The sequence below is a fragment of the Giraffa tippelskirchi genome, chromosome 9 (assembly GCF_054371585.1).
Source record: "Giraffa tippelskirchi isolate mGirTip1 chromosome 9, T2T-mGirTip1v1.2.pri, whole genome shotgun sequence".
In the NCBI taxonomy this organism is placed as follows: domain Eukaryota; kingdom Metazoa; phylum Chordata; class Mammalia; order Artiodactyla; family Giraffidae; genus Giraffa; species Giraffa tippelskirchi.
Window position 1 is genome coordinate 75,102,940 of NC_137283.1, and position 16,895 is coordinate 75,119,834.

Sequence of the window (16,895 nt, forward strand, 5' to 3'; positions counted from 1 at the left end):
GCTTTTCCATTTATTTTCTTTTCCTCCTGCTTATGTGCTGCAGCTCAGCCAAATCTTCATTGCTGGCTCTTTCTCATCACCCTGCTTTCTAAATGTTGAGTTGCATAGTTGTCTTTTTTCTCATATTCTCTTTTGGATGAACTCATCTATTCCCATGGTTTTAAATACCATCTCTTAAGTTGCAAACACCTTTGATTCCCATGTCTTCCCATCACATGAAATGCTGCGTATCTAGTTCGTCGAGGGAGACTCTTTGGTATCACTCTTCAGCCCTTCTTACTTCTCATTCTGCACATCAAATCCACCAGCAGTGCCATCTATTCTGTGTTCAAAACGCATCTTGATCTGCCCAATCTTCTCCACCTCTGCTTCTCCTCCATAATTAAAGACATCCTCATCTCTCATCTGGATGGCCTCAGTGGTCTCCTAACCATCCTCCAGTTTTCTGTTCTACACTTTCTCCCACTACCACTGGATCCTAATCCTCTCTTTTCCACACAAAGTGATGGATGAATGGATGGAGAAATGACTGTGACAAATGCTTATCTGTCTCATTTGCTTTTCTTCTTTTACAAGGCTCTTCTTCCTTCTCCAACTCCATAAGAAGCTGGCCCCTCACTTCACAAGTCTTCTGACCCTACGAGAACATTTCAAGCTCCTCCCTACCTCAGGGCCTCTTCACTTGCAGTTTCTTTTTCTCGAAACATCACCTGATCCCTTAGCACCTCACAAACCATGTTCCTTATTAACTTCATTTTTCACTCTTTGGAGGTGTGGAAGTCTTCTCAGGTCTCCTCATCTAAAGAAGCCTTTCTCTCTCACATTCCACGGTTATTGCCCAGCACAGCACACTTTCAGATTATTCATTTGTTAACAGTTCACCTTCTATCTCTTCCATAGGGATTAATCACCAGAGGGGCAGGACCCTCATCTGTTTTGACCACTTTTATATCCCAAGCACCTTAGCCTAGAGCCTGGCACAGTAGTAGACATTCACAAAATTATTGATGAAAGATTGAAGAAGCTACACTATGGAAGGCAAACAAATTCAAAAGAATGTGACTTGTTTTTTTTTTTTGGTTTTATTTTTCTTAGGAAGACTCCAGGAAAATTTGGATAAGCAGGTGGACTATATACACAAAGAAAACCATTTTGAATAGATCAACTGACAGCCAAGTGGGTCAAGACCATTTAGAGGAATGCAGGCCTATCACTAATAGAAGGAAGCATTCTTTAGGATGAATTCTGAGTAAGAAAACGCCCACCAGTATGGGGCTCCTCAGGGGAATAGGATGTGCACAGAGGTGTCTCTGCATAGCGAAGTCTTGTAGAATGATAAATAATTCTCAAAGGGACTACTTCATTGTCTGTGTCTTTGCAGATTAAGCTAGACAAGATACTAGAAGAGTCACAGTGAGGAATAAATTCCGTGGACTAATAAATGCCAATCTGACCGCCATTAAAAGTTTCCATTACAGACTGAGCAATGAACTCACTCAAGTGAGAAAGCTTTGATGTCATATCCATTCAAAATATCTGTGTAAATGAAACTTGAGAATCATTCTTTTTGAAAAATGACTTATTAGAACTAATTTTGCTTGCCTAACTTTGTGTGCCTGCATAACAGACAAAATCTGCTAACCCAGCAGCAAAAACAAAACACTGAAGAAGGAAAAGGCTTTCTTTCACCGCAGCTACAAGAGGGAAAAAAATTTAAATAAGAAAAAGATGATTCTGCCCAATGGTCAGTTCTATGATTGTTTCTGTTAGTGACGGAGTCTCTAGTTCTCAAGCATGGCCATAATATTTTGTCTAATATCCTGAATATTGACTTAATTATAGCAATCAAGCTTCTGCAGCAATATTCAAGGTATAATGGTAATCAAATAATAATCACACAACCTTCCATCTGAAGTGCCCCTTACAATTTTCAAAGGATTTTTCACATACATTATCCAATTTGATGTTCACTGCAGCCATAAGGGAGGCGCACCTGTGATGTGACATTATAGCTAAAATGTTTTACCTTTCAAAACCATTATATTGAGATCTCTAGATTCATGTCCAGAGGAAAATTGGCATATAAAAAGTTATCACAGAATGCTGTCCCATTTTATGCACTTATAAACAGAGAAATTTGGCTGAGCATGCTTTGAGATACATCGTTAAATTTGTACCTGAATACTCCGAAAACCTGGAGCAGCAATTGTGCGATTGACTGTCTAATTCTGTTTGGTTACAAGAAAAGCTCAGGCCAGATATGTCAGGAGAATAACAGAAACCACTTAACGTGCTTACACTGGAGCAAAGTGTTTCACAGGAATTCAAGTGATGGAGGAGCCGAAAAGCCACATAAGGGGCCACAAGGGAACCCAGGGATTCACAGGAGAAGAAGCTAGTGCCTTTGCGCCCCCGCCACAGGGACGGCAAGGGAGACGGCACAGCCATCTGACCCCGGGGCCTGAGGCATCTAGCCAAGGCTGGAGGCACTACAGAACTGCAGATAAAGACACAAAGTTCCGCCCAAAGCACAGCGAGTGGGAGAAACACCCTGGCTTCCCTCTTCCAACCGGCCTCCAGTCTCACAGGGTTTCCTCGTGGCCAGCCCTCTCACCTAGCCACAAGACAATGACATCAACCCCCAAGAGACCCAGGGGGACGGGGAAAAGATGGACTCTGGAGCCACACACAGGTTGAGAAGACTTTTGAGGGAGGAAATATATCCTGTTTAGATATACCCAGCTACCAGCCACAGAGTAAAGGCCAATGTGGCCATGAGTCCAAACAAATACTGACCTCTCTTCTTACACTGATATAATTTTTTAAAAAAATAAACAGAACCACACCCCAAGGTTTAAACTCTATCTCACAGTCCTCAATGGCTTGAGAATACAGATGCCTCCTTTTCCCTCACTTGCTTCACAGCAACTTGTAGTTGTTGTTTATATACACACCATGCACTCGACACATTTTGTTCCTTAACTGAAAGGGAAGGACTTAAATCCTAATGACAACCTCATCCTGCTTAGCTTTAAGGAAAGCAACTAGATGAAATCCAGGACGGAAGCCATCATGAGAAATTCTACCATGGGCATATTGCAATGAATCCATAATTGTGGAAATCTAAAAATTTTCAGAATTGCTTAACAAGTCCATTCTGGGAATGGATACAGTTTGGAAAATGACAGCTAACATATTTCGTGAAAGAAAGAAATCAGAGAGTATTAAGAGGGGAGAGAAGCGGGGTGTGCTTTTATATCAAAAAAACACAACTTGATGCCTTTATTAAACTTTCTGCACGGAATAACTAGGGGTTAGCTGCACAAGCTCCCCTGGAGGTCGAAGCCTGGTTGGGGAGCCGCCCTCTCGAGTCGCTGCCTCCTGCTTTCCTGAATAAACACTGCCACCCCCTCTTCGGCTTTGTTTTCTTTGCGTTGCCTCTTGATGTTCCTCGCCTGCACTCTTCTCAGCAACGCTGTATTCTGTGCAGCACTGGCAGCTTTCACCCTCTTCTCTTTCTTCCCGCCACCACTTCCCACCTCGGCAAACTGCGAACACCCACCGCTCTGGAGGCGACTTTCTGAATCCCTGTGAACATCTTTTCATGACACCCTTGAGAAGCTCCGGAGGCATCTGGCTGTCCTCTGCCGCCCCAGCTTCCCAGGCAAGAGGCCTGCGGCTGGCCCGTCCTTTCTCACTCAGGGAAGACTCAGACTGCGCTGCGGCCTCCTGTCGGCTGGACGGCCGCTCACTTCTGTCTGCATATGCTCCTCCGGGTCGCAGGGCACCTCCTGGCTGCTGCTGCTGCCTGCGCTTCCTGTTGACGCTCTGGGCCTCCTGCCGCTTCTCCTCTAGCGTCAGAGCATCATCTTCCCCGACGGCTGGCTACAGACGGGGTGGCAGCTAACTACTCACTCTGCCCACAGAGGAGGTCACACCAGGTGACCATCATGGCCGCAGTCCTGTTCCCAAACTCTGCTAGCTGTACACATCCATGCTCCATCCGTTCCATGTCATTATTCCATGAGACCAAGCGTCTGACCAGGGTTAAAAACACCTTTATAAAGTGAGTCTCAAGCTAACATTCAGGCACATGACTGTCTCTTGGAGTCAGTGTACAATTGGTCAGAACAGAGAGATTCAGGTCCTAGATTCTCTGTGCACCTGTACGGTAACCTTCAACAAATGACTTTACTTCATTAGAACAACTTATCCATTGTACTGAGGTGTTGTGAAGATTAATTAATTCATATTTTAAGGTGATTTGATGATCAGCTAATGAAAGATGCTATATAAATGCTAATTTTATTATTCATTCCCACATCTATATATTCAGCTGCCTCCTAAAATGGTCACCCTAAGCAATTACTGACTATTAAACTCTTTGAAAGAATGAAAATGAAAAACTGAATTTTCATTCTGAATCCTGAGTTTTCTTCCTTTTCAAGATGTAAGCCTTGTGATTTCTAAGTCATTTAAATGCAGATCTTTTGGCTGAATCATACTTATATATGATGCTTATATTTAATACAGAGATTTGGAAAAATTACCATGGAACAAAGCAGCACTTGGATATCCAGTCTATTGTTCAAGCACACACAATCTATACAATATCAAACCCAGAAAGGTTTTTAGGCTTTTGGGCATTAAACGTTTTTAGAACAAGCAAAATATTGTAATGTTTCCATTCTAACCCCTCTAGCACATTTTAAAGAGTTATTCTATGTAGAAAAATCTCATATGGTCATTATGATTATTTACGGTGTTATGTTCTTATAGTCGGAGAAGGCAATGGCACTCCACTCCAGTACTCTTGCCTGGAAAATCCCATGGATGGAGGAGCCTGGTTGGCTGCAGTCCATGGGGTCGCTAAGAGTCGGACACGACTGAGCGACTTCACTTTCACTTTTCCCTTTCATGCACTGGAGAAGGAAATGGCAACCCACTCCAGTGTTCTTGCCTGGAGAATCCCAGGGAAGGCAGAGCCTGCTGGGCTGCCGTCTATGGGGTCACACAGAGTCGGACACGACTGAGGTGACTTAGCAGCAGTAGCAGTTCTTATAGTCATAATCACAGAAATTATTTTAAAACTTTTGTGACTTTGAATAAATGTTGTGTAGTTAGTTTGTGTTTACGTGGTCATTACTGTACTAGACCTGCTACTGTCGGGGATATGCAAGTTAGACACAGACAACGGCAGCTACTCTGCTAATTCAGAATGATGGACTATTTTTGTCTTGAGGGAGCTCCAGCCACTCAGGACTGAACTTGGACTCACTGCCCCTATGCCTTTTGTTCCAAGGAATGATGTTCTTCAGAAACTGTATTTTATTTAACACTGATTTAGAATTTAGGGATTTATCCAAGATCTCGTCTGCATGCCTATTTTGGTCTAGAATTTCTTCAACCCAGTTGGGAAGAACCTCAAAATTATACCACACAAGTTACTATAAACTTTCAGGATCTCTCTTCATCTTGACATAGTACAAGGCACAGCTTTGTGGGGAGAAGGGAGGGGTAATTTGCTCTGGGCACTTTTGAACACTAGAACCTAAGATTATCAGCAAACATCTGATAGAAAGAGCAGGCAACCAATTATAGTGTATTGGGAAATAATTTGTTATGTTAAGACAACTGGAAATGCATATAAAATAATGCATGTATTGCACCGTATACTGAGCATATGCAATGTATCAGTACTGTTGTTGTTGTTGTTTAGTTGCTAAGTCATAACCAACTCTTTCGTGGACTGCAGCCCACCAGGCTCCTCGGTTCGTGGTATTTTCCAGGCAAGAATACTGGAGTGGGTTGCCATTTCCTTCTCCAGGAGATCTTCCTGACCCAGGGATTAAACTCATGTCTCTTGCATTGCAGGTGTATTCTTTACCACTGAGCCACCAGGGAAGCCCATATCAATAGTGGGTTTATAGAAAAATTTCAAGGCAAAGAATATAAAAGTTACTACAAAACAGTAACAGGATGTGTATCAAAGACTATTATACATGACTTGTCTTATTTGACTTAGATTTTATTTGATTAATTGTTATAAAATGAGTGATATTGATACCTGTTGACTACTCTTTGCATCACTTTGTGGGTAAGAACAAAGCTGAGGGGAGCTTGCTTTATTGCAAAAGTCATGTGGTTGGACCTCAGAGTCCTGACTCTTGGCCTGCTTAATGTATATGCCTCCCCAGAGTTCACAATTTAAGACCAAAACATTTAGTTGGTTGTAATTCTGCAAGAGCTAAAAGCAAAATACTTATTCTGAAAGATATCAATCTATGGTAATCATACGTTTATGATCAGTGTAATGGTTGACCTCATTGAGACATTCCAATGTTGTTATTTCAAGAGCTGCCCTCACACAAAAAGTCTAGACCTTGGTTAAAGTTTGTAATGTCATCCGGAAACTATTTCAACCATCAAAGACCTCTGGTACCCGAGAAACATCAGGAGGATCTTCTGTTTGTTCAGGAATGCTCTTATTGGTTCCCATTATGACAAAATTATTACATATAGGTATCTTTTTAAAATATAGAGGGTTTCTTTAAAAAAACGTAGTCTTGAGAAAGGGGATTCTGATGCTCTACTGGACAAAACAGAATTTTAATCCCAACATACCAATACGAAAGTGCAAAAGCTAAAGCTAAGGGCACTGCACTTCTCCCCACTACAGTGCCCCATGGATCAGTTTTTCTAGCTATCTATATCTATCTATCTATCATTTATCAATCAGTCTATCTACCAGTCTCTCTATTGATCTATCAATCTATTTATTGATCTGTCTACTTATTTATCTATCAGGCTATGAATCTATCTATCAGTCAGATTGTCTATCAGTCTATCAAATATTAAGGGAAGACTTGGTCCATTGCTTACTTCTAAAGAACTCATCGATATCGTTGATCCAGTCTCACTTCTTGATAATCCTGTATTTTCATCCAACTCAGAGGCCATGAAGTTCTTCACGGCTGTGCGAGGCTCAAAGGGCAAATTCTGCATATGTTCCTGGGGTGCGAGATGCTGCTCTAAGTTCATATTGAACTGGTCCATAACAGGAGGATTCATGTTGAATTCCGGATTCACTTTGTAGTGCAATAGCCTTTCGTGGGGCAGGGTTTCCATGCCGATATTCATTTTGCTTTCTTCTTTCATTGATGGCTGGGTATTTACAGAACTTCTGGGCATCACAATATAGTCACTCTCCATCATTCTCTCTTGAGGATGGACGATGTCCATATCCGCCCCTCTCAAATTATCATCCGTACATAAGTACACAGTTCTCCGCAATTCACTATTCTCTTTCTTCAAACATTGATTGCCCAGCTCATTCATCCCCATGGGCATGTGTAGACCTGTGGGCTGCTGAATAATGACTTTGGAAATGACGTTTCCAGGCAATGTTGAATAGCTTAGCGCTTCAGTGTTTGTTCCTTTCTCTTCTTCATCATCATTCAGAGAAATCCTGGAGAGGGTGCCTGTTATTGTTGCTGTTCTGCAGGGACCAATATCCTTATGAAGAACTGTGAATTAGAACATAAAAGCAAAAAAAGAAAGTTAACGCATGCTTATCATTTATCATTATATTCTCTTGTTCCTCATTTTACTAAACATTTTCCTTAATAAAATAAAAATTATCAAAAATTACATTTCTATTTTTTGTACCTGGTCCAGATTACTGAATCTTTCTATATTGATTGTGATATGCTGTGATTCTGATATGATAGATCTCAGGTGGCTAAAGCATATCTGAAAACTGATAAACAGATTTTCAAAAATCCCTAGCCTTAAATAACTCTGCCTTACTTTCACAGCAAACGAAGTTTCCCTGAGAAATTTTCTCCGTCACTGTACTGCAAAGGGCTTCATAAAATTATGGATATATTCATAAGAGTTTGACTTTTCTTAAAGGGTTCCTCTCTGAAGTATCATACAAGTTCTACTCATTAACTTCTTGAAACTTCTTGAAAGAGGTAATCAATGAGAATTTCATCCCACTGCATCAGAAATACCTTCAAACTTTATGCATGTTGAAAACTAAGGAGCATTTATCTATGAAGTCCATATGGTCAAGTAGATACAGGGTTCAAATGTATTTATCATTTTCAGTCCCATGTAGGAAAAGCAAGGCCTTTTCTTTTTACAAGATCAATCCATCCATATGCTCCAATGCCCATGAGGGGGTATTAAAAGTGCCAACTGGCTTTAAGCAGAAAAAACTGTATGAGCCTCTAAAACCTCCATTTTAAGCCTGTGAAATAATGACTTAGAAAAGTTAAAAATGCATAATAGCTTGTAGTAAGAAAGAGAACAAAATGAAAGCATAAACCACATCAAAGAAAAAACCATCAACAGAATAGTTCAGAATTGTTTATTAAATATATTTTAGTTGTTTCTCTTTTCTGTCTCTCTATAAAGAAGAAAGCCATATTTTATGTGTAACGGAGGCAGGACGACTTGAAGTCTGCTTAGTTGTGAACAGCTGTCAGTTTCAAAGTCTAAGAGAATGAGATTCTGAAGAAATATTCTTGGCGATGGTCGTGTTGAAAACAGACAGACCAGCACTGTGCGCATATTGGCTCGACATGGGCTCCCAGTGCTGCCTTATGAACAGGCAGAGCCATTTTCACTGAATGTTTCGTTAGGCATAGATAACTAAAGTATTTGGTTTATTATCTCCTCGTGAAAAGTCTCAGATATATTCAGGGTTACCCATCATTATCAAATTTTCAAATAGCATCCTAATTATTATGCATTAAAGCAAGGGTTGAAAATAGAAAATTCTGAATGTCTTTCCCTATTACAAAGAAGAGAAGCTTTCAAATTATTTCAAGACAGGTATCATTCTCTTATCTTAGAGTTACTGTATTTAATTTTGCACTAGGTTTCTCTTTTTATATATTAAAGATGTTATTCAGTTATAGTCCAATAAAAGTTTTTTTAAAAGAGCAGAAAAAAAGCAAAAGACAAAACAAAGAAAGATGTTAAATCTACATCACATATTTTTATTAATCCACAATTTAGTGTGACTTTTTATATTTAACTATTCTATTTAAGAATTAGAATAATTCCATTAAAAAAAATTATTTCCAAACATCTTAATGTAATATATAGATAATGAACTGGGATTGTCAGGAGCAATTTACATAAAAATATTCAAAGATAAAGTATGTTAAATTAATAGATTTAGTAATATTCCAAAAAGAAGCCCTTAAAATAACTCCAAATTCTGGCAAGAATATTTTAAATCTTTAACTGTAAGCAAATATTAATCCAAAATTTATAGCAATGTAATTTAAAGGCTTGTTATGGGGACCTATTATATTTTATTAAGTACATATAGATAATTTTTTACTTTTATGAGTATATCGTAAACTACAAAGTAAATCTTGGTACTGAATATTGATTTCATAATCTGCATTTCCTAGGTGGCTCAGACAGTAAAGAATCTGCCTGTAGTCAAGAATACGCAGGTTCAACCCCTGGGTCAGGAAGATCTCCTGGAAAAGGAAATGGCAATCCACTCCAGTATTCTTGCCTAGGAAACCCCATGGACAGAGGAGCCAGGTGGACTACACTCCATGGGGTTGCAAAGAATTGGACACAACTGAGCAACTAACACTTTCAATTTCAATCTGGATTGTATAACATACATTTAGTTTGTATAAATATAATAGAATTTGTAGTTATAGTAGCACATTTTTATCAGTGATACAGCCTTCTTTACTGAAAATTTGTATATCAAATATTTGGGGAAATACAATTCTTCTTATGAAGTAGTGTTGACCCCATATGAGAAATGTATCTGTTTCTTTGACATGCTCAAAATGTGGATATCCAAATTTTGAATACACAACATAAACAAATCGGCACCACCTACACATACAGACACGATGTTGAAGTGATGAGACTTTGGAGAGAAATGAATCAAGTAGTGAAAGGCAAAATGCAAACAAAACCAAAACAAAGCAAAAAGCACTTGAATATTTTGCATAATCAGATGTATGCGCCACTCTTTGGGAAAGCGAATTTCAGCAAAACTTGGAGAAAGAGTACTCAGAGACCAGGAATTGAGGCTTTGACACTGAATATACAATGTGGAAGGAAATCAGAAAAACACAAGAGCAAGTTCTTGACAAGCTCAGCTAAAAAAGGGCACAGACCGAAAGTGAAAACATTAAAAGATTTTTTTCCTAATAAAATAATGGTACTGGCCTAATATTAAGAATACTAAATCTCTGGATGCAATGAATCTGGGGAAACGCATATTTTAACAAAAGAGAACAAGATGAGTATCATTCCTTATTTGTAAAATTTGGATGAAGACTTATTTAGAAGGCATGCTTACTAAAGTTTCAATGGCCAGACAATTTCAAATGGATAGAATGGTAACTTATAACTAGTAAGATAATAGCAAATAGAGATAAATGCAAAGGCTAGTTTTTCTTTAAGGGATAAAGAAAAAAAGGAGAACTTTTACATAATCATAGACTGGGAAATCCCTGACAGCTACTACAAAAAGTCTTGGGGATTTTAAATGATAAGCAGTTGACATTAGTATTTTACCAGCTGCTATGAAATCAAATATGAATGTACACAACATTAATATAAGGAAAAGAGCCAACTGTGATAAATGCTGGCTAAAATGGGCACCATAATTAAAATTTGGGTACCATAATTTTAAATGACTGATGCCAGGGGGCACTATGTTTGCCTGGGAGGATGCTGAGCAACCAGTGAAAGAAAATAGTTTGCTTAATCTTAAAAAAAAAAAAAGACCTGGATTGGGCTAAATAGTATTTGCTTTCAAATATCTGGATGAAGGTTAGGTGGATATTCACTCTTATTCTCAAAGGCACCATTAGAACCAATGAATAAAAAGTAAAAAGAAAGTTTATTTTTTCCCAGTATAAAGAAGCATTATTCATCTGCTTTTGGTGGTGTTCACAGGCTGTATATTGTCACCCTGCTTATTTAACTTATATGCAGAGTACATCATGAGAAACGCTGGGCTGGATGAAGCACAAGCTGGAATCAAGATTGCTGGGAGAAATATCAGTAACCTCAGATATGCAGATGATACCACCCTTATGGCAGAAAGTGAAGAAGAATTAAAGAGCCTCTTGATGAAAGTGAAAGAGGAGAGTGAAAAAGTTGGCTTAAAGCTCAACATTCAGAAAACTAAGATCATGGCATCCGGGCCCATCACTTGATGGCAAATAGATGGGGAAACAGTGGCTGAATTTATTTTTTTGGGCTCCACAATCACTGCAGATGGTGACTGCAGCCATGAAATAAAAAGACTCTTGCTCCTTGGAAGTAAAGTTACGACCAACCTAGACAGCATGTTAAAAAGCAGAGACATTACTTTGCAAACAAAGGTCCGTCTAGTCAAAGCTATGGTTTTTCCAGTGGTCATGTATGGATGTGAGAGTTGGACTATAAAGAAAGCTGAGCGCTGAAGAATTGATGCTTTTGAACTGCAGTGTTGGAGAAGACTCTTAAGGAGTCCCTTGGACTGCAAGGAGATCCAACCCATTCATCCTAAAGGAAATCAGTCCTGAATGTTCATTGGAAGGAGTGATGTTAAAGCTGAAACTCCAATACTTTGGCCACCTCATGCGAAGAACCCACTCACCGGAAAGGACCCTGATGCTGGGAAAGATTGAAGGCGGGAGGAGAAGGGGATGACAGAGGATGAGATGGTTGGATGGCATCACTGACTCAATGGACATGAGTTTGAGTAAACTCCGGGAGTTGGTGATGGACAGGGAGGCCTGGCGTGCTGCAGTCCATGGAGTCACAAAGAGTTGGACACGACTGAGCGACCGAACTGAACTGACAGGGTGGAGGGCAGCTAGTGGGGACATGGTCACCAGGATCCAGGTCTCTAAGCAGGGCATGTGCATGCTCTGTCATGGTCCCCTCTGAAAATACAGCAATAAAGCTATCACACACACACACACACACACACACACAATGGTGTTTCACCCTCCCAACATGGGTGATGAACCTGAGGCACAGAGAGATATCAAACTGACTGGCCTTGCACCTGACAACCAGTGAGAGATGGATGGAAGGCTTCCATCTCCAAGTCAGTGCGTTCCTGTGATCTGTGCTCCCAGTCAACCGTTTTCACCTCCTCCCATTCCCCATTCATATTCTCTCTCTCTCATTCCCTCCTCCTCTCCCACATTTGCTATTACAATGCTTCCAGCTGACTCAATTTACTAATCTATAGGAATATATGATGTGAAAACTACAGCACTTTCTTTAAAATGAAAAAAAAAACATAAAAATGATTTGACATCTAATGACTGCATTTTCAAAATTCAAATATTCTTACCTGATCGACAAGCAATGTCTACATCCTTTTCAAAGTCTGTCTGTAACAAGAAATAATAAAACATAGAATCATCATTTAATGAAGACCTCAAGTTTATACTGATCAGATTATCTGAAGTTAACAAATGTCTGACTAGGCAGTATCAGGATATTGTTAATAATTTCTGCAAAGGGAGTTTCCCAAGGAATAATCAGATTGCTTTCAAGAGTATGTTCTAGCAACCATATGTTGGATAAAATCAGTTGGAAATATGTTGTACAGTTTTAATACAGCAATATTGTACCTATGGTCCTCTAACACCAGATGTGAAAGAATAGAATTTTAAGGCAATTCCTTAATGAAATTAATTAAGGAATTTCAATTCCACAATGAAAATACTAGAATGTGAAATATTGTGAAGATACTTAAATAAATGTCCTTGTTATTTACATTTTCAAAAATTCACTTTGAATATATTGTTAATACTGTAGTATCTTATAATATAGCTTTGTCAAACCCTTAACAATCAAACTAGGATTTTCTGATGATCACTTTTTATGCAAATGTGACAAAAGACTTAGGGTTTAGGAATTAACGTTGAAGATTAAACAATACTACTCTGGCGCAGAACCTGCTAGAGTTTAGTTCTAGCCTCATATTTTCTCCAAACTTTTATTGTAAACAAATAGTTGTTGCTGTTTAGTCACTAAGTTGTGTCCAACTCTTTGCAACCTCATGGACTGCAGCATGCCAGGCTTTCCTGCTTCACTATCTCCTGGAGTCTGCTCAAACTCATGTCCATTGAATCAGTGATGCCACCCAACCATCTCATCCTCTGTCACCCTCTTTTCCTTCTGCTCTCAATCATTCCCAGCATCAGGGTCTTTTCCAAGGAGTCAGTTCTTCACATCAGGTGGCCAAAATATTGGAGCTTCATCTTCAGCATCAGTCCCTCCAATGAATATTCAGGACTGACCTCCTTTAGGATTGACTGGTTTGATCTCCTTGCTGTCCAAGAGAATCTCAAGACTCTTCTCCAATACCACATTTCTAAAGCATCAGTTTTTCGGCACTCAGTCTTCTTTACAGTCCAACTCTCACATCCATACATGACTACCGGAAAAACCATAGATTTGAGGAGATGGACCTTTGTTGACAAAGTGATGTCTCTGCTTTTTAATAAACTGTTGAGGTTGGTCATAGCTTTTCTTCCAAGGAGCAAGCGTCTTTTAATTTCATGGCCACAGTCACTGTCCACAGTGATTTTGGAGCCCAAGAAAATAAAATCTGTCACTGTTTGATTAGTTTATTTTTAATGGTGAAATTATATTAGCCTGTTTTAATCAATGTTTAGATTCAAGATATCAGTATTTATCTCTTCATTTTTAAAAAGAAATTAATTACTCTTTCTCCTGTTTTAGTTACTAGCATAACATTTAGGCTATTTTTGTGTTGCTTAATACAAACACATTGATAATAAATCAGGTATATTATGAAGAAAACTCTATTAAGCCTTGTTGTTAATGGCATAGCTTAAAGCTCACTTCATTTCTAACATATATGGAAGTGGTTATGTATAAGGCACCCCTTCTCTGAACAGCAGTCAGAACTCAGGTACAGTGGCTGACTGTTCTGCTGGGAGGACGTCTGCCCTTCCTGCTTCAGGGCAGTGGTCCTTGTCATGGATCTCCCCCCAGGCCAGGTTCCACCCCAGGGATCCTGGTTTCCTTGGTCTGGAGTACAGCCCCTCTGAGGAGTTTGAAGGGCAGGCAAGGTGAGGACCACGGCAGGTCTGGCTTTCAGGCCAGAACTGCAGGTACAGCATGTTTTGATCTGTAAACAAACATGATCCTACAGACACACTGCTAACCCTGATTCTGTGTGAGGATGAACATAAGCCCCGGTGTTGCCCAGAAACCCCACACTCAACACATCATCTGCCAGTAACATATCCAGGACTCCCAACCAGTCCAGATGCAACCATCACCTGGTATCAAAGCTCCAAGTCTGTGGCTGAACTAGAGTCAAACTCAGAAGAGAACTCTGATACCATTTTACTAGTAAGAATATTTGTTTATTCCCTTGAGAAACCATGACTGAATCAACACTCAGAGTGGAAGTTAAAGCTCACCATGATTTGAGCATGCCCGTTGGGAAATGAACTGGAAGAATCAGCATTGATTGGGTCCTGACAGTTTCTCAATCGACATCTAAATGCATCCTGAACCTGTGAAAAAAGGACAAATGTTCATTTTCCTCTCTCTTGGTAATTACCGAATACTGTCTATATTGGCAATTGACTGAGAAAACCGTTATTGCTGTTTTTATGATCTAACACACATTTTGTTTGCTGTTTTCTATGACCAGAGAATTCATCACTTGCCATCATCATAGACGGAGGTGCTGGGGACTCCTGAGCTGTGCCTATGGCTGTGTCTGGCTCAATACTAATCATCCTTGCCAGAGGGCAGGCTTATTTCCGTTGCTACAAACAATATGTCTGTCTTTAAAGGGGGGATTTACTATTTGGTATGGTATAATCTTCATAATGGCTTTAAACATTGTGGAAAATGAGATCACTCAATGATCTGTTGACCAAAATTGATCTGGGATTTTCCCTTTTTTGCCTTATGTAAGACATACCAGGGACACCCTTTCTTGTCTCCCTTCAAGTACTATATGCCCTGATGTTCAAAGCAAACAAACACATCAACAATGACACAAAAAGATAACAAAAATGACTGTTTCTGGTTGAGTCTCATAAAAAAAGAAAAGAAAGAAAAAAAGCACTTTAGCTAAGCCAAACTTCTCTAATACCCATTTACAACTGGATTCTGAGCAAAGAGCAAACACATCGAAAGGAAATGAAGATCGTTAAGGCCGTCATTAAACACCATGTGGGTAAACCTGAATAGATGAATAATAAACACACAAATCAACCGACAGCTACTCTGATCCCCTGGTGCCCCTTGGCCAGCCAGTCCTCCAGCTCCTGTGACTCAGCAGGTCCCTAACGATGGGTGGGCGTGACCACAGGCTGAGTCAAGGGCAAGGGCATTTTATGAACATCTGGCTTTTCCAACCTCATACCATTAATATTTCCTCCTGGTTTATTATGATCTGTCTTTTGGGGTTACAAAACAAAGCACAGATGATGTGGCATTCTACTTTCCCGAAGCATGGCAGAGACCACAAGGGAAGCACATAATGATGTCCAGTTTTGAGACGCACTGGTATAAAATATCCTATCACGGTTTTGTTTGTGAGATGTGCATAGCTTATCTATTGCCCATGAAAAACTCTGAGCCTATTAAGCTGTTTCAGCTGCTCTCATCCATTTCATAAATTGTTAACAGCCTCCTTCCCAAACGGCAAAACTTGGAAAGTGATATGAAGCTTAGTCACCACTGAGCCCTGGCTGAACTCCATCATGAGACCTCCACCCACATGGATTTCACCCCTCAGGTTCTGATCCTGGTGATGCAACCACTGTGTGTGTGCTCAGTCACTCAATCGTGTCCAGTTCTCTGTGACCCCCATGGACTGTGGCCCACTAGGCTCCTCTATCCGTGGAATTTTCTAGGCAAGAATACTGGAGTGGGTTGCCATTTCCTCCTCCAGGGGATCTTCCTGACCCAGGCAGGGATCAAGCCCCTGTCTCTTTGTGTCTCATGCATTGGTGGGCAGATTCTTTACCACTGCACAACCTGGGAAGATGCTTACTTAATACATTGCTCTGTGTTATTATATTATAAGGCTTCCCTAATAGCTCAGTCGGTAAAGACTCTGCCTGCAATGCAGGAAACCCGGGTCTCATTCCTGGGTCAGGAAGATCCCCTGGAGGAAGGCATGGCAACCCACTCCAGTATTCTCACTTGGAGAATCCCACAGACAGAGGAGCCCAGCAGTTTACAGTCCATGGGGTTGCAAGAGTCGGACATGACTTAGTGATTATATTCTAAGGTGTGTGCAATCACATCATTTTGAAAAGCTAACTGAATCACTGGCAGTACCAGCTATGATTTCATAGATATGTTTCAAACTTACATCTCCTGCATTGGCAGGTAAATTCTTTACCACTGCCCTACCTGGGAAGCCAATGCAACCAATACAGCTGTGAATTAAGAAAGGTGGGGATGGGCTCCATATCCTCTGACCTCTCTTCCATTCTCTGATTCTAACTTTTCTTTTTACAACCATTTTTAATTGAAATACAGTTCATTTACAATGCTGAGTTCATTTCAGCTGTATTGTGAGGTGATTCAGTTATACATACATATGTGTATATGTGTGTGTTAGTCAATCAATCGTGACTGACTCTTTGCGACCCCATGGATAGTAGCCTGCCAAGCTTCTGCCAAGGAATTCTGCAGGCAAGAATACTGGAGTGGGTTGACATTTCCTTCTCTATGGGATCTTCCCAATCCAGGAATTGAACCTGGGTCTCCTGTATTGCAGGCAGATTCTTTACTGTCTGAACCACCAGGGAAGCCCATATTTATATATATATTTTCAGGTTCTTTTCCATTATAGATTATTACAAGATATTGAGTATAGTTCTCTGTGC

General features: G+C 40.0%; 1 protein-coding gene across 1 annotated transcript in view; it reads right to left on the reverse strand.

Moving 5' to 3' along the window:
* ADGRB3 (adhesion G protein-coupled receptor B3) overlaps positions 1-16,895 on the reverse strand; it is an 822,367-nt gene that overhangs the window by 21,347 nt on the left and 784,125 nt on the right. The window contains exons 27-29 of the mRNA XM_081530065.1: positions 14,460-14,555; positions 12,350-12,389; positions 6,883-7,526 (exon numbers count right to left, since the gene is read on the reverse strand). Coding sequence (XP_081386191.1) covers positions 6,883-7,526; positions 12,350-12,389; positions 14,460-14,555 — 780 coding nt within the window. The remainder of the gene's footprint in view (positions 1-6,882; positions 7,527-12,349; positions 12,390-14,459; positions 14,556-16,895) is intronic.